The sequence below is a fragment of the Dermacentor variabilis genome, chromosome 1 (assembly GCF_050947875.1).
Source record: "Dermacentor variabilis isolate Ectoservices chromosome 1, ASM5094787v1, whole genome shotgun sequence".
Lineage (NCBI taxonomy): Eukaryota > Metazoa > Arthropoda > Arachnida > Ixodida > Ixodidae > Dermacentor > Dermacentor variabilis.
In genome coordinates this window covers 267,710,352-267,736,650 of record NC_134568.1, presented here as the reverse complement: position 1 = coordinate 267,736,650, position 26,299 = coordinate 267,710,352, and the positions used below count along the sequence as shown (strand labels likewise).

The 26,299-nt window shown below is 43.1% G+C and overlaps 1 protein-coding gene across 4 annotated transcripts in view; it reads right to left on the bottom strand.

Moving 5' to 3' along the window:
* LOC142564363 (uncharacterized) overlaps positions 1-26,299 on the bottom strand; it is a 60,112-nt gene that overhangs the window by 21,432 nt on the left and 12,381 nt on the right. For 3 of the 4 annotated variants that reach the window (XM_075675347.1, XM_075675355.1, XM_075675362.1), the window contains exons 3-4: positions 22,324-22,459; positions 10,834-12,236 (exon numbers count right to left, since the gene is read on the bottom strand). In XM_075675347.1, coding sequence (XP_075531462.1) covers positions 10,834-12,236; positions 22,324-22,459 — 1,539 coding nt within the window. Of the gene's footprint in view, positions 1-10,833; positions 12,237-22,031; positions 22,176-22,323; positions 22,460-26,299 lie in introns of all 4 variants that reach the window. The other variant, XM_075675370.1, reaches the window with a different exon arrangement.

Below are 26,299 nucleotides of genomic sequence, written 5' to 3'. Positions count from 1 at the left end.
GCTCTGAAATTCGGATGGCGAAGTTCTACCCGGTTCTAATGTTTACACCATCTATTGCAGAGATAGGGACGACAGAAGAGGTGGTGGGGTATTGCTCGCCATAAAAAAACATATCAGGTCATTTCTTGTGCCGATGTCTTCCAGTCTCGAAAGTCTGTGGGTCTACGTAACATTTCCCCAATCGAATACAATTTATGGTGTATGCTACAGACCACCCGATAGCTCTTGCAATTTCATTTCCGAATTACACGATAACATTAAGTCTATTCGATCCAAATATAACAAAGCTGACATTTTTCTTCTTGGTGACTTTAACTTTCCAGACATTGACTGGCAAAACTTGCGAGGCCAATCACGTGCATCTTGCGAGTTCATTCAACTAACACTTGATTTTTCACTTGCGCAATTAACAAACCAGCCTACTCATATCAATAACATTTTGGATCTTGGTCTATGGTCCGCACCCGAGAGGGTTAATGCTATCACTTTTACGGATGGGTTCAGTGACCACCGGTTATTACTATTCACAATTCTTGCACCTTCATGCTCACGTCACCTGAAAACAAACAAGTATTTGATTACAAAAGAGCAAACGTCAGAGCTATTAACAATGGTATGGAAAGCTTCACGTCCTTATTCTTAGCAACTTTTTCTGAGCTGACAGTGAATGAGAATTGGCGCCTGTACAAAGAAAAGTTAATGGAATTAGCACATGTGCATATGCCAAAGGTTTCATTTTGCTTTAACTGATCGAAACCATGGTTCAGTAAAGCTCTTCTACAATAAGAATAGAAAGAAGCGTCTTTACAGGACTGCCAAACGTGTTGACACACCTGTGTCTTGGAGCAAACATAAGTGTTGAGATGTAGCCTACTGTAATGCCCTGCGTCAAGCCAAGCAAAAGTATTTCTCTTGCGATCTGCAATCACTGCTTCAAAACAACCCAAAAAAATTTTGGAAAACGATCGCTCCCGTTAAAGATTCCGACATTTCACAAATGCTTGACAGCTATGGCTTAAAGATAGATCTTTCAGCATCTATCTTTAACAATTACTTCACGTCCGTATTTACAAAGGAAGACCATTCGAAAATACCAACACCCATCGAACTCGATTATATATACATGGTCCCCATCAATATAACCACACGTGTTGCTGAGCTGATCAACAAGCTCAAGAGGTCAACTTCTTCCGGCATGGACGGTATAAACTCAAAAATCTTAAAATATACAGTAGTATCCTCTACCACAGTCCTTTCCTGCTTGTTTCAACAGTCCCTCTCAACAGGGGAAGTTCCGTATGACTGGAAGGTCGGTAAAGTTATGCCTTTCTTTCAGTCCGGCGATAAAAGCGCTGTTAACAATTAAGCCCAATATCACTAACAAGCGTTCCCGGTAAGTTACTAGAACACATAATCTTTTCAAACGTAGCAAATCATTTGGAAACTAACAAGTTCTTCTTTAAACATCAGCATGGTTTTAGAATAGGACTATCATGTGAAACGTAACTATTCGAATTGACTGCGGATATTTTCCTAAACATGGATAAGGGCACACAAACAGATTCCATTTTCATAGACTTCGCTAAGGCTTTAGATCGCGTTGCTCATTGCCGTCTCATAGCTAAACTTTCATGCTTAAACATAGATTCCCTAACAGTATCTTGGATAAGAAATTTCTTGTCACTCCGTAAGCAATTCACCGTCATCGATAACTTTATTTCCAGTATCAGCGATGTAACATCTGGTGTACCACAAGGAAGCGTACTTGGACCATTACTTCTTCTGATCGATATTAACGACCTGCCATACGAAGTAACGTCGTCCATTTGCTTGTTTGCAGACGATTGTGTGATCTATTGTCAAATCTGCTCACCTTCCGATCACGTTGCTCTCCAACGAGATCTTGACCGTATTACTAACTGGTGCTCTTCTTGGCAAATGACCCTACACACTGATAAATGCAAACTAATAACATTCACCCGCAAAAAGACATTTTCCGCTTTCGATTACTCACTTGATAAGAACCCCGTCACAGGCACCAACTCATACAAGTACCTCGGCATTCTCCTTACACCTAAACTGACATTGCCTGCGCACATGGAAAAAATAACTGCTAAAGCCTCACGTACGCTCGGTTATCTTAAACACAACCTGCGTGATGCTCCTGTCCTCACCAGACAAATCGCTTATCAGACTTTCGTAAGGCCACAACTGGAATTCGCAGCCTCTATCTGGTCACCTCATCAAGCTTACCTAATCGCGACTCTCGAATCGGTCCAAAACCGCGCCGCCCGCTTCATTATCAGAGATTATCACCGCGACTCTAGCATGATTAGCATTAAGTCCTGTGCCCATCTTTGGCCGAACAAATGCTTTCAATTCTTCCGCGTTACCACGTGCCATTCAGCATTGGAATAACCTACCAAACGACATAGTTGACATTCTTGACCCAGTATCCTTCAAAGCATGCTTGTGCATATTATTTCCATAATTCATCACAACTAAACCATACTGCGCACCCAAGTACATACTTGTAGCGAAGTTGTATAGGTTGTTTTTCTTTTTGTTTTGTTTGAATGTTTGTTTTGTATTGCTTTAACATTGTTCGACTCTCACCTTCCCCTGCTACCATTTGTATAATTTCTTGGCACTCCTTTTTTGTTACTTCACACAGTCATTTTGTTTCATTTATTGCGTTATTTATATTGTTAGATATTTGTTCTTTCATGTTTACTCGCTAACAATGTATAATTTCTTTTTACTCCTTTCTTTTTTGCTAATTCCCTGTATCCTCCCCTCACGCAATACTCCTTTGGGAGCTTGTGAGGTAAATGAATGAATAAATAAAATAAATAAATGAAAAAATTTCTTTGTCCAAGAGAGCCTATGCCCACAAAAGTAATTTTTCTTTTTTTGCTCACGAATAAACATTATATTCGCATAAGTGCTATGTGTTTTCAACCGTTTACACACGGACGTTTACACATCTGGCCATTTACACAAGGATGCTGACTGTCTCTCTCGTCACTCGGTAGACATTCCAGACTGTGATTCCCATGACATCGATGCTTGTGTTAGTCCTTTGAGACTTGCGTGACATTCGTAATGAACAATGCCATGATGACTATTTACATCTCCTCATCGATTGCGCAGCTTCTATGCATCCTGACCCCCATGTCAGCACATTCATACTCGGCGACGGCATTCTGTACCAATGTCATTTTAGCCCTGACGGCCTAGAACTTTTGCTCGTTCTACCTCGACATCTTCGGGCACAAGTTCTTGTGCAGCCATACGACACACCCACCGCCGGCCACCTCGGTGTCTCTTGTACCTACGACCATATACGATGACGCTTTTACTGGCCCAGCCTGTATCCCTCTGTGCGCTGCTACGTTGCTGCCTGCGCACTCTGTCAGCGCCGTAAGTGACCTGCTGTATTACATGCTAGATGCCTACACCCCATCGATGTCTCTGCTGAACCATTCTTTCGCATCAGCGTCAATCTCCTAGTCCCTCTTCATACATTTGAAACCGGCAACAAGTGGGTCGCTGTCACGACTGACTACACGACGTGTTATGCCATCACACGAGCATTGCCGACAAGCTGCGCTACGAACATTGCGGATTTCCTTCTGTATGACATCATACTACACCACGGGCACTGAGACGGCCGCACCTTCTAGTCCCGCATTGTCGAAGATCTTCTTTGTTCCTGTTCTGCCGTGCACAAACTATCCAGCACATATCATCCACAGACCAATGGACTAACTGAGCGGCTCAACCGGACATTGACGGAGGTGCTATCCATGTAAGTTGCTCCGGACCACAGTGACTGGGACGACACACTACCGTACATAACCTTTGCATATAATTCGTCCCATCACAAGACCGCTGGTTTTTCTGCCTTTTATCTGCTGTTCAGCCGCCACCCAACTTTGTCCTTCGACACACTCTTTCCATCCCAACTGAGTATGCCCGCGACATCTTCGTCAGGGCTCACACAGCTCGCCAGATCACAGCCTCATGGGTTGTGCAGAAGAGTAGGTGCGACACCCACCACCGGGATATTTATTTCTCCCCTGGGTCCCTAGTTCTTTTATGGACACCACGCTGCTGCATTGGATTGTCCGAAAAACATCTCCCATGCTACACAGGGCCTTATAAGATCCTGTGCCAGCTCAGCTATGTAAATTACGAAGTATCCCAGTTGGACCATCATTAATCGTCTGTCCCTGTGCCCATTGATGCTGTCCCCGTTTCCAGGCTGAAACCCATTTCACCGCGACTTCGCTCCCATAAACACTACCACCGAGACGGTGGCTTTCCGACTAGGACGTGACGTTACGGAGTAGTGGGGCATAGTCATAAATGACAATGAACAAAGACGGCGATTTGTCAAGAGTGTGAAACTGGTTCGGGCAACCACCTTGTACAATGCAGATAAAAATTGAATTTTTGGAGCTGTTTCTGGGGTTGTAATGCTGAGGAGCACCAATCCCGGAAGCATGAACGCAAAGATGTGAGTGGGCCAATCCTGCTACCAGTGCATAATAAGTGTCCTTGCAAGAATCCTTAATACAGCAGACTTATACATACAAAAACATAGTGTGCTGTATGGAGGTGGTTTTATTAAAGCAATACCTGTGGTTCACAAATGTGTGCCTCATTATACAATGATTGATACGGTGCATCTGCACTCAGTTCTACAGTGACAGTTGCATGAATGTTAAATAGTGACAGCTATGGTGTGCAGGTTTTAAAGAGTGTACGTGTCTTAAGGAAAAAAAAAAAGCATTCATCATGCTGTTATGTTTCAGCTGACTATAGACGAGGCAACCTAAAGTTTGACCGCGCGGCACCAGCGCCGAATGCTCCCCTAGTGGACCGATGGAAGTTCCGAGGGTCGTCGCTGCGCTAGCACACGCCCGTGTTCTGTACGGCGGGAGCGCTTGTGCGCGTGGTTTTTGCGATGCCGAGTGCAACTTCATCAGCCAGGAAAGGTGGCACGCAATACTGATGTGTTGTTGATTGCCACAGCAGCCTCGAAAACACGAAAGGCCGTATGCCGCCCGTGAAGTTCTACAGATTTCCTGGGAAGTGGTACGAGAAGGACAGACGACAAGCATGGATAACTGCAGTGCGCCAAATCAAGTAAGTCTCATACTTTTGCATTCGCGTGTAATATCTTGAAAGTGGAATAGTCATATGCCTGTTTTTAGTGCACGGCCGTTTGTTTAGTCATGTCGCGTTGTTGAATTGTGGTGGCATCTGCCGTTTGTTAGCAGTAAATGCATGCGTGCTGCGCCGCTAAGCTCTACGACGCGTGCTCGATTCCCAGCTACGGCGGCCGCAGCTCGATAGGGGCAAAATGCAAGAACACCCTTGTTACCGTGTGCTTTGATTTTTATGCACGTTAAAGAACCCCCAGAGGTTAAAATTATTCCTGAGACTTTCCCTTACAGCGGGCCTCATAATGATTTCGTGGTTTTGGCATGGTTTTGGCACTTAGAACCCCCGAATTTATTTGATTGCACTGTGCCTTCCCTCGCAATCGGCATGGACGAGCTCAAGAGAATTATTTCCCTTTTCCAAATGCTGCAACTTAAATTACTAGTCGTGCAGGTAACGAAAGGGGCCGCACGCTACTTTTGTGTGGTAGGAGACCGTATTTAATGCAAGCCGCGGTCGTCGCGTGCGTCGGGAAGCGGCAGATCGGAAAGCAGCCGCACGAGACGTGCGCGTTATGTTTGTTGTTTGCCCATGGTCTCCAAGTATCTAAGTGTGCAAGTATCATAACTTGTAGTGGTACCACTCTTGTAGAATAATATATGCACACAATCACAGGAATGTTACCTTTGCAAACATATTAATGGGAGTAATTTAATCCCCACAACAAATAGGCACACATACTGTTTCATTTATATGCGATGCATGTGGAAGCGGCGCCAAACAGACCAATGGCAATCACAACAGTCTTCTCAGCAGTCAGCACCACCGGGACATGTGCTTTCGTACTGCAGCGACACAGCTCTTGAGCAGCAGCAAGACACGTGTGAAACAGACTCCAGAACATGCCTTTGTGAAGTGACGGAACCGTCAAGAAGCAGCTCAATGGATATGCAGTCATCAAGTAGTATGACAACAGAAGTTCCTGCTGCCAGTGTGACTTATGTTGTAATTGAAATAAAGGTGGCTAAATTTCTGAACATGGTGCGTACCTCTAACTCGACGTCGTCTACGATCTTGTCGGACACCTGTGACACGCACTTGGCTTTCACTCTCACATCACCGTCCACAATTTGTTCAACGCCGTACACGTTCGGAAGCAGACGCTCCCCTATCGTGAGGTTGCCGCCACGAAAAAAAGCAGTCGGCGTCGGCAACCTTCTTGAAACCGCACGGCAATCTTTGCATCGCTGTTGCGCAAGCAGGCGATCTGCCGCCGTCGAAAAACGGAGCGCCGTGAAAACGAGCAGAGAAGAAAAGCGCGGACGGCACAATGTAAACAAAGCGGAGACTGCGCCACGACGCGACCGCGCTGCTTGACGTTTCCACATTGGGGCGCTGTCAGGAGGCGCAGTAGCGTCGCCTGGCCATGGTTTTCTCGTCTATACACAACGTTGTAGAGGAGCAGACAGCAGCAGTAATCATATTGTGATAACTTGCGGATGACTATGAGGTAGGAGAAAAAGTGATATGAATGCTGAAGTTATCAAAGTATAGGATCTCGTAATGATACCACAGTACAGTCACTAGAGTGAAACGCGAGGACCTGAGAGTTCTTTTAATCAGCACTTTCAGTATTTAGTTCTGCACAGGCATGACTTTCTCATCCTGGCTTTTTCATTGGCACTTTTTCTTGACAAGTTTTGCCAGAATCAACTAGCACGTGCATGTGTGCATGCATATGTGTGTCCAATAGCTACGTAAAAAAATATGAATAAGAAATAAAATCAACCATAGCTTACAGGCATTTTCAAGTCATGGGAGTATCAACTGAATGGTGATTGGAATGCAACAAATGATAGAAATTGACATTTTATAGTATGTACATTTTAACTGTGTCACAATTGTTTGCCCTGACACTGAAATTCCAAATGAATAAAAAAAAGAGTTGTTAGGGAGGGGGGGGGGGGCAAATTGTACCACGCAAGTTCTATCATGAGTTCCACGTATTAGTTCTATGCACGAGTTCTATCATACTGTCAACATTATGAAACACGGGTACTACAAAAATCATTGTTGTCATTTTTCCTGGAACAATTATGGAACAGTTCACAGCGCTTATAGTGCAGGAACAAATATAACACGGTGTTTTCTGTCTCCTGTTTACCATCTCGCAGAAATCTATGTATATGTATACTGCTTATAGTGCAGCCGTGCAAGACGGAAGAAAGAAAGAAAGAAAAAAAACTTGGCGGCTGTGCGCGTTATGTCACATGGCATCTGTTCACCCCATTGGTGTTTCCGAGGCGACGGAGAACCCTCTTCTCTGACCACTTGTCAGCAATGCACGCTTTGCACTGAACACATGTGCATTATTGCTTTTCGGGTCTTTAGTTTGCGAGTGGAAAGTTAATACAGCCATTGACTGATTTTTCGGACAAGAATGAGGTCGCAAACATGCCTGATTGACCGGGCAGGTCGAGTAAATGTATTTCGACGATAAAAAAGGTGCTATGGAAAATCTGTTTGCAGAATTTTTTCTATGTTGTACTTTATTGAAATACCTATAAATTTTCTGACATTTGAGGCCACGAGTGCGTTTTGCACTGGCTCATATTGTGCGTGCGACCTTCACTCCACAACCTTTCAGTTTAGGTTGTGTTCTGCAAATTCAGTTCGGAGCTCTATGTCCAGACATGAGCTTTTGTCGTTTCTATCAGTACAAGCACATAGCTGTTCACAGTAGTTGCTGGCTGATAGCCAGATAGTGAAACTAAACATGGCTTCATGTGCGCTGCCATCAGATACCCACAATGGCATGCCGCCCAATATCTAAGCAGGCTAGGCTTAACCAGTGCCGCCTCGTCAGGAATTGGCAACCAAAATTGAAGTCTGGTGCCAAGTTTACGAAACTCTTCGCAGCGACAGATAGCACTAGAAAAGCAGAGGAACCACCTTGGCAACAAAAGTTAGGGCTTGGGTGACAGCCAGAATGGTGACAGCTTAAATCATAGTTGCAACATTTCCAACATCGTATATGCGAATACGTTCCAAAAACTGAGGGAGACACGATAGTCTAAAATTTCAGCTGCTTTTTTTTACGCCTGCTTCCTGTGATGACCACGGGCACCTGAACATTATAACCTTTCAAGGTTCGTAAATTTAAACGGATGCAAACATCCCAGTCACATGCTCCTATTCCCAGATATGCGCGGCTGCTTGGTCCACGTTTTGCATGTATGTAGCCTTTGAAAAATGTTGTGCTTATAGTGTGGTAACGCTTATAGTGCAGATATTCCCGCCTGCATCAACTTACATTAAAGGTGTTTACACTAAAATACATTAGACTGGACGCTTCCGAGCACTCTAGATTGTTCTTGCAGTGAGCTTAACATTTAGCTGGTTGAAATCAAGCACTCAAAACATGTTCACCTCATTACTTAGGAGAGCTCAGAGACACTTGTCTTGGAAGCATGGCATTGAGGATAAAGATTAAGATCCAACAGTTCCAGTCACCAGGCTACTGAAAGTTCTGTTGGCATGGTGTCTGCCATGGCCTTTCTGGCGGGAACTTTGCTTGTGCGCACCTTGTGTGTCAACTGTATTTGTTTACAAAAAAAAAAAAAAAAAAAGCAGCACTGTCATGTTTCTGCTACCAGCCTCCAAGTGCTCTAGCGAGCAGCCAGGTGTTAGGCTCAGGCAAGCTTCCTCTGGTTCCAATATGTAGTGGACTGCATGTTGTTGCAATCCAAGTTGAAGTGTAGCAGGGACCAGTTGAATGTACCATTAAGCAGCATCCAAAATCACCTTAAAAGAGACACTAAGGAGAAACACTAAATAATTTTGAACTGATAAAGTATGCTTTCAAAACTCTATTTTCATTAATTTTGCTATAATGAGGTGATTATTACAAAGGAAGATAAAGGCAAATGTAAAATTCTTGAATTTGGCACCAAATTCACAGTCCCTGTACGTCATTGTGACGTCACTAACGTCAAAGTATTTTTTCATATTTGGACCATTATGGCTCCATAAAAGTTCACGAAACTTGCTAAGTTCAGTTGTTCGCTCTTCTAGAATACGATGTAGTCTATCTTTACACATAAATATTTAACTAGACCCAAGCAGACATTGTCAAAATCCATAACATCAATCCCATCATGCTGGTGCGGGAACTTCCAATGCGGCAGTGCCAACCGTCTTCTGTTTTTGCATCTTTTCTGAATTAGAAAGCATCTTGTCACTGTCAGAGTGGCTTTTTCGTTATTGTAGAAGGTAAATTTACTAATTGAGACGAAATAATTTTTCTCTTTAGAGACGCTTTAATTGCATTAAGTATTCTTGAGTCGCCAAAGACTTGCTAAAAAGCATCATTAAAGATCCACTGCCTGATGAACACAATTCTGCCACAGAAGTAATCCTAAATACACTGAAATGACACCACTGCTTTGGAAGTATTGCTCCTGGTACCTGGCCAAATGTGTGTGTTTACTTATGCATTAATGAAGCTTGTTGGCAAAGCACATTGATGATTCTGGCAGATTTGATCGCTTACTGCAGCATTTATTTTCTCATCTGTTTTCTTGTCAACATGCTGTGATCACAGACAGCAATCAATACTATTAAATTTTAGCAAATTAGATTTAATGTGTAAGTGCAATGTGCAAGACATGTGCAAAAATGAAAAGCAAATAAAAATGATGAAATCAGCGTTCTTCCCTAAAGCAGACACACACATGCATGTGCAAATGAAACATCCATTATAAACTTTAAACAAGGTTCACACAGCATGTTTGACATAAAATTCCAGGATAATTCAAAGATTTCAAGGATTCCAAAGGCAAAAATTCAAAGAGGAGGACCTTATTTGTACACATAGAGGGAAAAATAGCGAGTCTTTCTTCTCAGCTGCAAGAAGTTGCACTAAACAGCCACTAAGTTAAACACATACATCAAGTTCTTCCGATCGCTTTTCTAACTTTCCCATTGTAATAATGTCAACTGCCTTCTGGAATGACAGCAGTGAGATTTCAACCAACTTAGGATACTCATCACGTTAAAGCCAAACAACTAGATTACTTTCCGCCACGCAATTCTAGAGCCTAGGGCTCGAAAATGGAGCCATGAGGGCTGTGATGTGAACCAACAAGGAAAACAACAAAATGGTGGCATAGCTTGGTCACTCTATCTGGCTTTGTCTAGCTCCACAATGGCAATGGTGATTTAAACAAGCCTGTTGTTGGTGGCTGTGGAAATGCCACATTGCAATCATTTAATGACACTCAAAAGAAAATATTGAGCACAGCTTCTCCAGAGACAGTGCCCATCGCAACACCCCTATGTGGAGTTTTGTTACTTTGCATGTTCAAAAGTCACACTCCAACCCCATTTTTCAAAGAATTCAAGAAGTACACTTATTTTCTAAGAGCTTTAGAGGCACTTGAATCTGTTTTTGCAAATCCAAAGGTTTCTTTCAAGGATTTCAAGAAGGTGTAGGAATTCTGTTTAACCTAGGCCAGAATCTTGGCAAGATGGGCTCTATGAGAATTTCATCTACTCTCTTCTCTAACCTCAGCCTCGCACAGAACTCTGCAATCTTAGCCTTGCAAAGATTCAGAACTCGCCAGTCTGGACAAGCTAGCATAGATAGCAAACTATTCTTACCATGGGCACAGAGAGGCGTGATGACGGATTTCCTTCAAGGACATAGGAGCCACGATTGAGAAGGTAATCCTTGAAACCTTGGGGCGGTTTGGGGTGCACAACCAGCATGGCCTGACGTCGCTTCTCCACTTGTTTGCGGATATCCAGATACATCTGGAAGCCATTGGTGACTGGTTGACTAATTTCCTCCATGAGATGTGGAGGCTCTAAAGGAGAAGCTACGCCTGCCTGCTGCTGCTGCTGCTGCTCCTGCTGTTGCTGCCGCTGCTGTAGTGGCAGCTGCTGTTGCTCTTGCTGTTGCTGCCGCTGCTGTAGTGGCTGCTGCTGCTGTTGCTGCTGTAGTGGCTGCTGCTGCTGTGGCTGCTGCTGCTGCTGTTGCTGCTGCTGCTGCTGTTGCTGTTGCTGCTGTTGCTGCTGTTGCTGCTGTGGTGGCTGCTGCTGCTGCTGCTGTGGCGACTGCTGCTGCTGAGGTGACTGCTGCTGCTGTTGTGGCTGCTGCTGATCTTCCCGAGCCCTCAGCTTGCGCTTCCGAGGATGTACCTCAGGTGCATCCTCCACTTCTTCCTCATGGGTCAGGGCAGCCCTGTGGCTACTACGCGTGACCCGCTGACAGCGCTCTTCTTCTCGCCGTCGCTCCTTCTCTTCCACAGCCTGCTCACTGGGAGATCCTTCACTCAAGGATTCCGCAGCATTCACTACATAAGGCAAGGCAGGCTTGCTTGAAGATACCTTGCGCTCCTTGGAGTTGGCACCACCAGCTGGTTCAGTACCTTCAAGATTACCTGTGCCACTTGAAGGCAACACTATCTTGAGTGGTGGCACTTTGGGAGAATGTCCATTTCCATAAGAGTCCTGAGTGGTAGGGTCACCATCCATCTCTTGCTCACTGGGGCCACTTTCTGTGTCTGAACTTGAATTGTTACCTCGTTTACGAGGGCACGCAGCATCACTGTCTGAAGCCCGTGCCTTATCACCACGTGAAGAGCGCCCTTTGCCTGTGGGTGTGAGGGTGCCATTAGTGCTGTCATTGCTGCTGCGTCGACGTTTCCGGAGTGGCTCTTCTGCAAGAGCATCTTCACCATGCGTGTCAGAAGCTGAACCATTTAGGGTAGAAGGTTCGGCCATTGAAGCCAAACCCTGTTCACTGCCAGTTAGAGGACTGCTGGAAGACACTACGTCAGCTGCTGTTGAGGTAATAGTTGTGGTGGAAGGTTCTTCTTTTTTCCCATTATAGGTATATCCGTCTGCTCGAGCTTCCATGCTGGAAAAACAGGGAAGGTGTCTGGACGAGACTGAAGAATGGTACACTGGGACAGTGTGGTTCGGGAGCAACTCCTTATCATCACTTGTCTTAACAGACTGGAAATGCAACGTCAAGCGGGCCGAGCCAGGACTGTTCACCACTGCAAGAAAAACAGTCACCATTGAAACTAGTTTAGTAAAAGTCTAATATAACATACAAATATGATTACTCTCTCTTAAAGAGAGAAAGCAGCAGCAAGCACATATTATACTGTGCTATTATAAGTCCACATTATACACCAACACTATAGTAATAGTATTATTTACACACACAGCTTCTCCACAACAGTGATTATTATCTGAGCACTGTGCATAAATAGCATACAATGAAGCCCTATGAACAATTGCATTAAACGTTTGGACATATATTAGTTCAATTCCATTTTTAATCTAAGACCAGTCAATAGTGAACATAATATTCAATTACATTGCTTCACAATGGATGTCTATCTACAGTGTTTTTCTAAGAATTAAATTAAATTAGAATTAAACTTGTGCAACACCTGTGAAGAAAAGGTTGTATTTAAAATACAGGCTTAGAGATTGAAGATGGTAAAATTTGTAACTGAAAACACGTTTTTATGTCCTTAGGATGAACTGGAAGCACCTGTTGATTCACGAGTAAGGCCGTACAAAAATATATGAATATTTTGATTATATTTCTTATTCACCTAATATATTCTGTATTTTCGAACAATCCACTAAACAACATGGTAAAAAAAAACTTTTCTGGAGGCCGTGAAGATTGAACCCAGGACACAGGGTACAGGAAGTACATCCATCATCCATTATATATCTGGGACAATGCATTTGCACAATAAAAATTCTGACGGCTGCTCACACGATACAAGGTTGATGAGGAGTAGGAGTGCAGGCCAGTTCGAGGACAAAGGGAGGGTTTCCTAGTGATGTTTAGCTGCAAGTTAGCACTAGTATTTCTCGCTTTGCTCCCCGTCCAGTCTTTTGTGCTATTTCATCCTCGACAAAGCGTTGCAGAATTGCTGCCGATGTAGCTTGGACCCTTTTGTTATGGTTGCAAATTTTAACTAGCCTCTCCTATGGCGATGTAACATTGCTTTTCCGCCTATGGTTAAGTGTGGCACTTGCAAACACTTGGGCTACGTTCCCACTTGGGAAGGGGCAAGCGGATGGAAAGGCCAGAGCGGGCGGAAAATCTTTTCCGCAGATGTCCAAGATGTTCACATTTGTTTCGCCACGGCAAGGGAAACCACTGTCGCTTTCACCACATCCATCTAGTCTGTGTATGTTTGTCTGCATGGTGGCGCTCTTCATCACACCATTTCAAGAGGTATGTTCATTCACTGACCCCTCAGTTACTAAAAGCTATAATTTCGTGCAACTGCGCATGTCATCTTTTATCTACCATGAAAGAGGAAGAAGACTATTTTTAGTCTTGAAATGGCTGATACACCAACGTGCGACACTTAAGGGTATGAATGAACTATCAAACACCTGTTGTGCACTTGCCCTAAAACCAGGTCCAAGGCATCTCTTACAGACCGCACATGGCCAACTGAACAATTTCTGAAACAAAAATTCTTGGACCCTGGCCACAACCGTTGCTCATGCAGAAAGCTATTTGTGTGCTACTGCAGTTTAAGGTACATTGGATTCAGTGACCAACCGTAGTCTTGCTGTGTGCACAGTGCTCATTCTTCCTTTTTCCTGACCCAATTTCTCTTTCCTTTAACCCCAGTGTACAGGAGCAAACCAGAGGATCGTCTTGTTGACCTTCCTACCCTTCTCCTCCTTACTTCCTCTCTCCCCAATGGTCACACTTTCCTTATAAGTGAGTGCTTGTTTTAAGAGAGACTTAAAAATAGCTGCCTTGACTACAAATGCTTTTCACTGCACTCCCGTTGGCGCCCCCATATTCGACCATGTAGCGGTGCCTCCACAGCTTGCTTCTGCCAGTCTTTGCCACGTGTTTACATTGGCGGTGCCCAACATCCGCGCAGCACAGCAAACAGCTGTTTCAGCGGCTGTCACTGACAGTGACTGGGTGAGCGACACGAATATTTTGGCGAAAGCTTCAGAGCACATGTAAATGTCGCATAGCAATCTTTCCGAGATCTTTACGCTTTGTCCAAATGGTGCAATCACTGCCAACAGTGTGCATACTAGAAGGCAGGGATTCCAAGACATTGGCATATACTTTCCGCCCCTGAATTAAATCAGCATCACTGTCCTTTGCTTTTGATTTTTTTTCCTTGTTTGATTATCGTTTTGAAGCCTCAGCTTGTTTTTTGTTCATTGACAGCGTTTTCTGGAGTTATCTTATTTTTTATGGAAGCACTCACGAGTATGAACAGCAAGGTCTTCCCAAAAAATTTTGAAGGGGGGTGGGGGGGCATGGACGACTTGAGACTGAGGAGGAAGGAAGACGAGGGCAGAAGAGCACTTACGAAAATTTTTGTCTTTCTTGTTTTTTTATGAGCGACCACTGCACCCTTTAAAATGGTACATCCAACAATTTTGCATTTTGTACGCATTAACAAAAGAAATGCGAGCCAGCGACGCCTACTGCAATCGACAAACATTGCCGGGATAATGAAATGCACAGCCCGCCATTGCCAAAATGCACTCAAAATGCGTGCCAGTGATTTAGATCTGTACAAGCGAATGAGGGCGGTTCCTGTGCATATGCAGCAGCAGTAACCAATTGCAGAGAGAACCCTAATGTCCAGTTAATGTAGATATGTTTTTGCTGTGCTCTGGGATTAGAACATGACTGTTTTGAAGTTTTGCAGCAGCTTAATTATAGAAAAGATGAAATATCCCTCATTTCTCGTTTACACTTTGGCTCTTGATGAAGCATTCATTTGCAAACTTTCGTATGTAACTGATGTAAACTACGCATTGCTCTGCAGATTCACTAATGAGTGCACTCATGTATAGGTACAAGCTCAAGTCTCGGTGAACCTTGAGTGAGCCAGGGTAGATGTTATTCGATAAAAACATTCTTATGAGCGTGACTTTTATGAGCATGTATTATTCTGCCGAGCTATCCGGTCACCATATTTTCCCTGCAACTTTGCCTTTGATTTAAATAAAAATCGCAAAACTGTTCCACTAAAGCAAAAGCATGGTTACTGGTAGGTGGTAGTTTGATATTTATTCCAGGGTTGTGACACAATTAAAGGACAAATAACACAACATGACAGAAGCTACACTGAAGCAGAGTTAGCAGAATGTCAGTCAGCATGGTCACAAGTGGCACATCTTTATTCAATGCTTCTCCACTGTACTCACAAAACATTGTGAGCTAATCAGCTTTTAATACAAAAATTTACATGAGAATGACACAGCTATCAGTCCACCAGAAAGCAGCCTTACTCAAGTTGTGCGTACAGCACATTGATCAGATCACATTTAGCACAATTATGTATGGTGACTCCATTTAAGGCTATACAAAGGATTAGGACAAATAGAGCTGCTACCTGGAAGTGTTCTCTGCACTGCATTATCATAATTATTTTACACCTGTGTTTCAGTTGTCTTTGGCTATATAGGAGAGCAAATTCTAAGGGCAAACCAACTCTTCAATTATAGAGAATTCGCCGAAGGAACAAATCTTTTGAGCAGTTACCATGTGAAAATGGCATTGTGTCAGTGCATGAATCAATGCAAAGTGCACTTTGGCTTGAGGCAGGAATAAAACAAATTATGGGATTTTACCTCCCAAAGCAACACATGAGCTATGACAGACGCCATAGTTCGGATTTTCGAATTCATTTTGACCAACTGGAGCTTTTACGCGCAGCTAATCCGATCATAAACGCTGTGACTGGAAAACTAACTGATACTGATGCACTGTGGCGGGTCTTGAGGCGAGAAATGGCCGAGCGAACCAGAAGTGCACACACTAGTCAGTGAAAAGGATCTATACTTGTACCAAAAGGCTATGCACTACGGAGGTTGCGACAATGCTGTAAATCTCACTTGTTTATTAAACAAGTTTCACACTAAGTTTTTGCAATAAAGCACTTAATTTATAATGCAAGATGAAGTTTTTGTGAAGAGCTTCAAAGGCAGTCTGTGAGTTACAAAACCAATCACTCCACCTCATGACAACGAGGATATGTAAATTGATGGCACTCCTACGTTCAGGCGAGTGAAAACACTCTTCAGTCTCTTGGGCTTTGAAGCACCAAATACATACTCTAAAGAGGTCACAGTAAGTTCCTCAACAACAAGTCCATTCACTTTTCAAAAAGAGTGCACCTAAAAGAATGCTCTGTATGTCTGGCAGCGAGACCTGCTAACTAGGCCATTCACACTACAGTCGAACCCACTTATAACAATATTTTAGTGCCATGAAAACTCCACTGTTATGTTGTTATAACTGATAATAGTTATAACCGGATTGCATGAAAAAAAATCAAAATGGCAGGGTGGCCAGTGCCCCTCCCCACAACCTTCCTCCATCCGGCTGCTGATTGTGTTCACTCATTTAACTGTTTAATTCTGCTTCCTGTGCGCTCCGGTTGCATGTAATAAGCCGTGGCTGTCGGCGTTCAAGAATGGCACTGCTATAACAACTGCAACAGGCAAGGTTGTCCCAAAAGGGACCTTTTAAAAAATGCGAGAAGGCTGAAGCGGCAGCCTGTCAGCTTTAGAAATCAAAAAAAAAAAAAAAAAAAAAAAAAAAACCCGCTGGGGCGAGATCACCCCAAGCCTCTCGCCACATACTTCTCACTGGCTTGCCCGACAAAACGCCATGTCCGTCAGCCTTGCTTGCTTTACGCAAAGCTTGCCAACATCCTTCTCCAAGGCATCCAGATGCTCCACGTAATACAGCGAAAGGTCCCTCGCAAAAACGAAGCCCAAGAGGGACTGAATTATCCTGCAAGGACAACGTTCAGGCAGCCTGCCCTACCGCATCATCGCTACCATTGTTGCCGTCACTGTCATCATCGCAACAATCATCTCATCAGTTTGAAGCACTTCGTTTCCATATCTACAGCAGTGCACTTTCTTTTCACCAGCAACGTTGTGCATTGCCAATGATCAGTGGGCAGATCAGCCATCTTCCGTTTGGGCGGCGAGTCAAACGAGGCTGAGAAACCACGTGGCCAGGATCAACTTTGACGCAACCAACAAAGACGAGCTCGAGGGACTTAATCTGTTGGCAGAATTGCGCAGAATGAGGGGCCAGAGGGCAATCTGGGAGCAGCGCAGTTGGCACGGTTTATTTGTGTTTTGGAGCTTCTTTCTGGGCGAGTTAGTGCATACTTGATTTGAAAATTATAACAGTGCTAACACATGCATCCACAAAGAAACAAGGATGGGACACAAGTGCCGAGTCTCGTCCTTGTTCCTTTGTGTTAGCGCTGTTGTAATTTTCAAATCAAGCTATTGGCACAGCCCATTCGTGTTCGGAGGGGTGGAAGGGCAATGGGAGGGAGGCGCGCAAGGCTGGCGATGCAGAGAACGCTGGAAAGTGAACACGTGGCGGCCGCTGTGGCTGCTGGCAATCGTGCAGTGGCTCAAATTTCTTTTTCTTTCTTTTCCAAAGATTTCGCATTTCATTACCGTTGGGCATGGACACTGAGCAGCCAGACTTCATCATTATTACCAATAATGCAGCACTGGGGCATTGTAGTAAGCGGGTTATTTCCCCATAGAAAACACACAAATGATGAAGGAGCAGCAGCTTCCCATTGGTACAACCAATATATTGTTAAAACAGGTATCGTTATAAGTGGGTTCGACTGCACCTGGAAAGAAACTAATGAATGTCAACATAATAAACACCATTATATACCCCACAAACCAACTAGTCTAACTTCGTATTCTCTCAATAATTTAGCACTGTCAATGATATAAAAATTCTAAAACCAACTTTGAATCCTCAAGCTATTGTGCATACAGTTAATAAACAGCAGTCATGGAGTAGGAAAGCCCTAACTTCTGTTCAGAACTCCAAGAATTCAACAAATGCAAATCTTCCGGGCACATTTTTCAATGCGTAAGGCAGCTTGCGTCTGCTGGTTGCATCAAATTCATGACTGTACAATGAGAGCTCTTATGGTAGCTAGGAAGGCAAACTGAGAAGAAATAAGGCACATAACATATATGAAGACAACAAAGCCGACCCCACAAGTAGTCTGCAAACCCCTGCCCCATCTCTCTCTCTCTCTAAGAAAGGGGAGAGGGCTGCTCCTGCTTAGCAGTGTCAGAGTGAAAGAGAGACGTCGCATATGCATGGCCACTGAAAGGTCTACTCATGGTCTCTATACAATTTATGCACTGTATTGGTATAACATCTTCTTGCTACAAGATACATGTGGGACAGACTGGCCACTCCAGTAATCATTAGTGAACTATTAAAAGAGCATGATTAGTACAATGTTCAACACTCTTTAGTCGTAAGATCTGACTGCCTAATGCAAGGATTCTGACTGCTTATCAATGTTTGGATCAACTTCTATCCAGAGTATAAACAAAACCACACACACAAAAATAAGACAGAAAAAAGAAACGAATCTAAGGGAAAGAAATACTGACAAAATTTCAAACATGAGATGTCTGTGTAGTACGATTCTTCAGCAATTACAGCAGAAGCTCGGTAAACGGAAATTGCTTAAACGGAATTGCAGCTTCAACAACAGCCTAATGTTTGGTTGCTTTTGTTTAAAGGCAATGAAAAAAAAAAATTGTGGTAAATGGAACAACATTTAATGGACCTCTGGTTACGATGGCAACACAGAAATGTCTGCACATTGAGCTCATGCTTGAGATGAAGTTCGAAGTTATCGATGACATTGATAATCATTGCTTCACTAAAATGGCAATTTTTTTATAAATGGCTCTTGTTTCTTTCTGTAAGTATGTCCTGTGCTGCTAGCTCTTGTCAGAAACTGCGTGCAAGTAGAAAACTTGCAGGAAGAAGCTTTGTAATCATATCTGCTGTTGGCAATAAAGTATCTGCCCCTTTCAAAAGAGCATTTTGTACACCTTTTAGCACAATCTCTTGGTAAATGCAACTCTTAATAGATGATACCTATTTTCGCAGTCCCTTGAGGTTCTGTTTAATGAGAGTTCACTGTATAGGTATATTTGGCAGAGTATTAATGGTGAAAGTTGCTAAGATCATTGCAATAAGAGTATAAAGACCATGCAGGTGACCGTCATCGAACCACAGCACCTCATGACATTAATATCAAATTGACACATTCTAGCCATGTTTATATGAATGCAACAGAAGCTTATCATATTAACTTTTAAGCATATCACATTTCATGTAAACGAAGTATAATTTGCTAGGAAGGCGTGTCGCATCAAATGCGCCAAACAGGGGTAGTTTGAGATGGATACTGCGCATTTCAGCGGCCCAGTATCATACCAGAAATTATGGGAATGCATTCGCTGTGAAATGAAACTCGGCCAACCGACGGCAGCCGCTGCCACACTGCAGGATATTGAAACAAAAATGAAGGCTTATGGAAGAGGCCACATGTGCTTTCTTTTCACTCGTGAGTACATAACACACATTAAACAGTGTCTTCTTTGTCAATACTTCATGAGCTTAACATTGGTGAGTTACCCGAGTTGCAGCGTTAGCATGGTCAAGTCCACTATGAGGAAATAGAAGCCGAGACGGCCACATTCGGCTACCACTGAATATGGCACCATGCAGGAAATTTTAATACCCTGATACAATATGGTACGTTTGCACAAAATAAATGTCCCATAAATTTGTACACGCGAACTAATGAAGGAGACTCTGACGTAATGTAGATGACACCCTGCAGGTAGTTTCGGAACAATTCCCAATGCAACGGCAAAAGCACGCATGTTGGAAGTGAGAGCGCTAACTTTGAAATATGGCACAAGATGGTGTTTCCTGGCTGGACAGGAAAATGCACATTCATGTAAACAGTGGCATAGGGGTGTGTGTGATATGGTAAAATAATACAATACACTTCTACCATATCCGAGTAAACGTGGCTTCTGTGGCCTCTAGGCTCTTTGTGACGTTACGTGAGGACTGCCGATGATGCCGATCATGATGGTTCTATAGAGCATGGAAAATAAGAGCCTCCTTTTCTGTCAGGTTGCCTGCCTGCCTGTTTTTGACTCTTTGCCCTCTCATGTGGGCAGTCCAAAAGTGATAAGCAATGGGTTTACATCTAGAAGCAGATCGCCAAAGCAGAGCATCGGTGCATGGTACAATCAGCCGAGGGATCGCACCATAGGAACCACAGCTTTTAATTCATTTCACATGTCAAACCCCATGTCAAAGTCTTTGGTAGCTGATGCAAGGAATAAGAAGAGAGAGGTGCAGCCATATGTGCTTTCATCATTTAGCAGTGACGTGCTAGTAGCAAAACTCACTGCTCCTGGCTAAAAGGGTATACAGGGCATGAATAGAGGACAGGAAAATGCTTCAGAGATGAAGCAGTTATCCTACCACTGAGCGTGACCAAACGGCTATGCTCAAAAACGGAGAGGAGAAGAAATAAATTGAGAATTGCATCCACCTTTGATTGCTGCCTGCAGCAGTCACTTTCTGACTCCCTGCTCTGGAGTGCATCCCACTCTCCCCTCTTACACACACGAGAAATTTGGACTTCCCACAGTGACATGAGAAGTGTAGCACTTTCCTCACCCATTCATAGGCCCCGAGGCTTACCCCTCCCCAAGTAAAGGTGTCTGCACTACTGCCACCCGTAATAACAATGATGAGAACGATAATTCTGACAGTGACGTGGTGTAGCAAGTTTGTTGATACTAGACGAATTCGGCAACAGGCAACTGAATTCGTTCAGCCCATCACATCGCTTATTTGTGAGTTCATGTGATCAGCTATGATCACCATGCGGCGCTCAGCTAGCCAAATCTTTTGGCACTCATTTTGAAAGCAAACCAGCACTGGTCAGAATTAACAATACTCCCATTAATTATTTGTCATGCTGGGGCTTTTTGGTTTCATTCTGTGCTTAATGGGCATACAGCTACTCATCAGAAAAAAAAGAGGGAGGGGGCAATAGTAACAAAAAGTTTGTGACACTATTTCTTTAAGGAGATGTGTCAGCACTGTAACACTTCTTCCTTACACTAAGAGGCTTTATTCCTTAAGGACCACTCAATGACACCTGTAACATGACAGGTTTTTCTCACTTTTGTTTCCGGTAGACATTTTATTTGCTATTCTATTCTGTACTAGATATCCCAGATTATTATACAACGATAATTTTTTCATAAGCTGCAAGCTCAGTGCTCGCAGTGTCATTCCTCGTCTATAATGTCTCCTGACTTATAACCACTGTGCATAAAAAGACATGCCAAACTAATTAACTACCAGCTTGCGGCAACATATTAAATTTCAGTGAACAAATGTTATCTATTATGATTTGCTAAGAATGAATGAATAAAAATAATTTAAAAGTAACATACTCAGCATACTCATTAACTTCTCTGCCTGAATTACAATAATATGATTGCTTCAGTTTCTAGAGAGCAATATCAACATTTTAGCAACACAATATCAACCATTTTCGTCCTATACAGTCAAAACACAAATCTTTGTTCACGAATTTAAACTCAACAGAAATGCACATGAAACAAAGCAAAGGGAAATTTTAAGATCCTGAAGGACAAAGAGGAGCAAAAAGATTGTGAGGACAATAACACAAAATGATAGGACATGTACTATTTTAATGCCAACAGCATGAAAAAAAATTAATAAAAGTGAATGCCACACCATAAATTTTTGCCAGCACCACAGTAACAGTTCATCTCAGAATTCAGTTAGCAAGTGGAAGAAAAGATCGAAAAGCAACCATAACAGCTGCATGTGATTAGAGCAGTAGGTGAAGAAGCACAGAAGAGACAGAGCCAAAATCGAATGGTGAAACATGGGAGGCCACCTTTCTGCAATTGACTTCTTTGCAGGCAGTTTTTCATGGCAGAGGACACAGTTGGGAGTCGTCACCACCTGCCACGGGGCCTTTCTGTGGCAGGCCTTGCTTGAAGTCCACTTCCGTGCCTCCTTTCCTGCTGTCAAAAGCACCCTGCGTGCAAATGCACGCAGCCACTGCCTTCTCCTTTAGGCCCACGCACACATGCGTGCAGACATATGTAATGCCAAGCATACATTTAAGTGAGAAACAACTGCACTGTGGTTGCATCTCACACTATAAAAGCCAATCAGCAACTTACCAGCACAGATGCAGGTTCTGAATGCTGCATTCAGTGCTCGGACGGCATCAGGACTCCACGCAAAGTCCAATGGTGTTTTATTGTGCAGAACTTTGGTGTAGCGGTTAGCACCATGTCGATGCAGAATAGCAATAATCTATAAAATGGAAAAGACATGGAGAAATACAGTCAACATGCTTAGAGTGTTCAATTTAAGAGGACGCTTAGCTCGGGCCCAACTCCACGCGGCCTATTCAAATACATGTAAAACGCAAAAAAAAAAAAAACGTTTTTCTGCTATAACCCCTGGACCGACTTTAATGACATTTTTTTTTTGCATTTGAGAGAGAAAGTTAAATTCTAGTGACTGTTGGAAGCAGAATTTCGATTTAGGGCCTGAATTTTGTTTAAAAAATTTTCAAAAATTCAGAAGTTTGAATAAAATGGACGCACAAAGTTTACAAATTAATAGCTCTGCATCAAAAACAGATATCGCAGTTCTGTAAACGGCATTCTTTATATCATTCAAAGCGGACAAACTTGATACATCAATTTATATGTCACGTGAATTTGTTACATTGTGTACAAGGGTTCTGCAAAAGCTGTATTTCCATATCAGTGAATTTTTTTTTAGATTCATATGTAACATCAATTTTCTCTGCTTTAGATGTACTATTAGATGCAATTAACATAATTGTGGTATCACTTTTTGTTGCTAAGTTACAGAGTTGTAAACTTGATAGTTTCGTTTTCTGAATATGTTTAATTTTTGCCAATTTTTAATTGGCGACCTAAATAAAAAATTCGAAACCAACAGTCACTAGATTTTAAGTTTCTCTTTTAAATGCGACAAACCTCGCTAAATTTGGTGCAGTGGTTGCCGAGAAATACGAATTCTCCTCTTACATGTATTTAGATAGGAGCCCCCGAGCTAAAGCTTGCCTCTTCAGCAAATAAGTTATCACAAATGACTGATAACTACAACCAAACATAGTGCCAATGCCTAGATAATTCCACATAACATGAACGTAACACTCATGATAAAATGCGGAAGTGAGGTACAGCAAACAAATTTGGAATTAAATATCAGACTATAATATCCAACATTGCTACAAACTGCTTATAAACTTGACATAAAAATTGTAACAGCGCAAACACATGCAACCACAAAGTAACAAGGACGAGACACAAGCGCACAATTTTTATGTCAAGTATGCACCAACTCGCCCAGAAAGAAGTTTTAATGCTTATAAACTGCCAAGTAAAATATAAAGTATTTGAGAAAACATTTCTCTAAGTAATCAGTGAGACCTACCACAGTGGTGTAGTAGCTAAGGCGTTCTGCTGCTCAGCATGAGGCCCCAAGCTCGGTTCTCGGCCACGGCGGTTATATTTCAACGGAGGTGAAATGCAAAAACACTGACGTACTTATACTTATGTGCATGTTAAAGAATGCCAGGTGGACAAAATTTATCTAGAGACCTCCACTGCAGTGTCTCTCATAGCCTTGGTGTTGATTTGGAAAATTAAACCCAATGTCTCAATCAATCCGGTACTCAGTGAAAATGTTTATGGCTTGGCAAGATGACAACACAGCTAGATTGGCTACAAGGACAGCTGCATACAGTAGCATAATGCAAAACATGCTGTCATAAGACTGCACCAGCGCACTTTTGCTCCAGCTGTGTTAATCAGCCCTCTTCCAAGCAGAAGAGCATGATTTATGAAGTTCCTGCGGGTGGAACGATGTGACGCTGCAATCTGATATTCCAATGTTGTATACACTGGCCAGGACTGCATGCAGTTTAACCCACGGTTTACACACGTGCTTGTGGTGGTGTCATGTGTAACACAAGGGATAATCGTGCAGTGAAGATGCTATAAATATTGACAGAAGTTTATCAGGCCGCTTCTTACTAATGATGGCCAAGCCGTGAGGGTCAGAGCAGCATACTAAAAAGAAACTGCCCATGAACCTGCTACAATGCAAGGTACTTCGTGTACGAGAGCAGTAAACATTCACAGTTGGTTAATGTTGTAACACAGCAGTAATCTCATGCTTATAAACAAACACTTCCTGCATCTCCCAAGAACACCTTGTATGATCATGAAACTATAACACAACTTTGCTGACTTGCAGGACAAGCCTTTTAGCTGAAGGCTGCATGAGTCTTTTATTATGCAGGGTGATCACTTTTAAGTTTACGAAAATTTTAAAAATTGCCTGTTGCAGATAACATAATTTTAGTCCTTGAGCTTGATTATTCAGAGAGGCAGACATTATTTGAAAGAGAAATTGAAACACATTCACAGCTGATTAAACAAACACTAATTAACTTAATTATTTTATGGCACATATCACAATTTGCTAATTGTAGTTGGCGAGTTTGTACGGCATAATCACTTGCAATGAATTTCCAGGATGACATCAGTTCGGAGACATGGGCCATCAAACTCGTCGTAACAATGTGCTGTTCCACTCAACAAAACATTTTATGCATTAAAGTACAAAAGTAACTGGAATGCCCATGTATTTCGTCCCAGACTTTGGGCAATAATATTTCAAAAATGGTGTCCTCCTGGAAATTCATTTCAAGTGGATACGTGTTGCAAAATGACTTGCTGCAATTTGTAAATTGCAATATGTGCGGTAAAGTAATTAAGAAGTTAATTAGTGAATTTTCGTTGATTAGCTGAATATGTGTTCCAATTTCTATGCTAGTACCATCCGCCTCTTTGAATAATACAGTTCAAGGACAAGAATTATGCTGCCATCAGCGATTTTTAAAAAATCCATAAATCTTAAAAATGATCACCCCCCATATGAAGGTGGTTGCCAAGTGTCTTGGCAACCTCTATTATTATGGCGAATTCCATTGGGAGAACAGGAGCACTCAAAAGCATGCTGAAAGTGCTCTTTCCAGGCGAGGCATGTTTCAGTGGTCAAACAGGAGTGTGAGCGCTATCATTCAGTGGTAGAACAAGAGCAGTTTCGCTGTGGCGAGAGCAGCCGGGAGGAGTCCGCACTGCTCTCGCCTGAAAAGCGGAGTACGGAGAAAGTCACGTGATTCAAGTCGTCATATCCTCCCAATTTGTATTTATTTTGCTTCAGCTGGCAAGCGCGGCAGCCAAACGGAGTCGCTGTTTTGGCGCCAGTTACTTTGACGCCACTGATATGAATGAGCTTCGCAACGATTCAGCAACAGATACTGGCATTTCTAGACCACATTGCTTCTCGTCGGATGCGCGGGGGACCGCGGCAGCAAAGAGTCTTCACCTTGCTGAAGTGCTTGAGATGCTCTATGGTGACAGCAGCGAAAGCTGCTGGAGCTCAACTTCGGATTTGAGTTGCAGTTCGACGGATGACAGTAGTAGCAATGATGATGACTACGAAATGTATGCAGCGATGTCTGAACAGCTATTTTCGTTGCCGGAGCAAAGACCGAAAGTGGGCTCATACATTGCAAAGACTGTCTCTTCCTACTCTGATGAGGAGGTGCGTTGTTCGGCTTCCGAGGGCGGTGAGACCGTCAAAATGCCTGTTTTTTTCTTTCTAGTTCACAAGAAATTTCCGCTTCACGAGGCCAGTGGCGGACCACTTTGCAGCTGAATTGCCCTGAATGCAGGATGTGTCGAGCTTCAGAATCCATGATTTTAGATAATTTTCGCAGGTGGAAATGTTGCGGGATGTGTCGGCGTTGCACAAATGGATGTATGCTGCCGTGAACCGGTGAACGCCCAATGATCACAACACGGTTACACGTGTTTTGCCGTTCTCCCACAGAGAATGCTGGGATGTCGAGTGCTTGTGTCTCATAGTACATTTCTCCTCACAGGTCCCCCTCCAACTTGCTCTCCGGATGTAGGCTGCATTCCAGTGGCATTCCAGTGGCATTCCAGTAACTTTATGGCAGCGGTCAGTATGCTTGCAGGGAAGTACTTTGAGATGACGCGTGTTGCTCCGCACTCAGCACTGCGCCACGCTCTACTCCTGTTC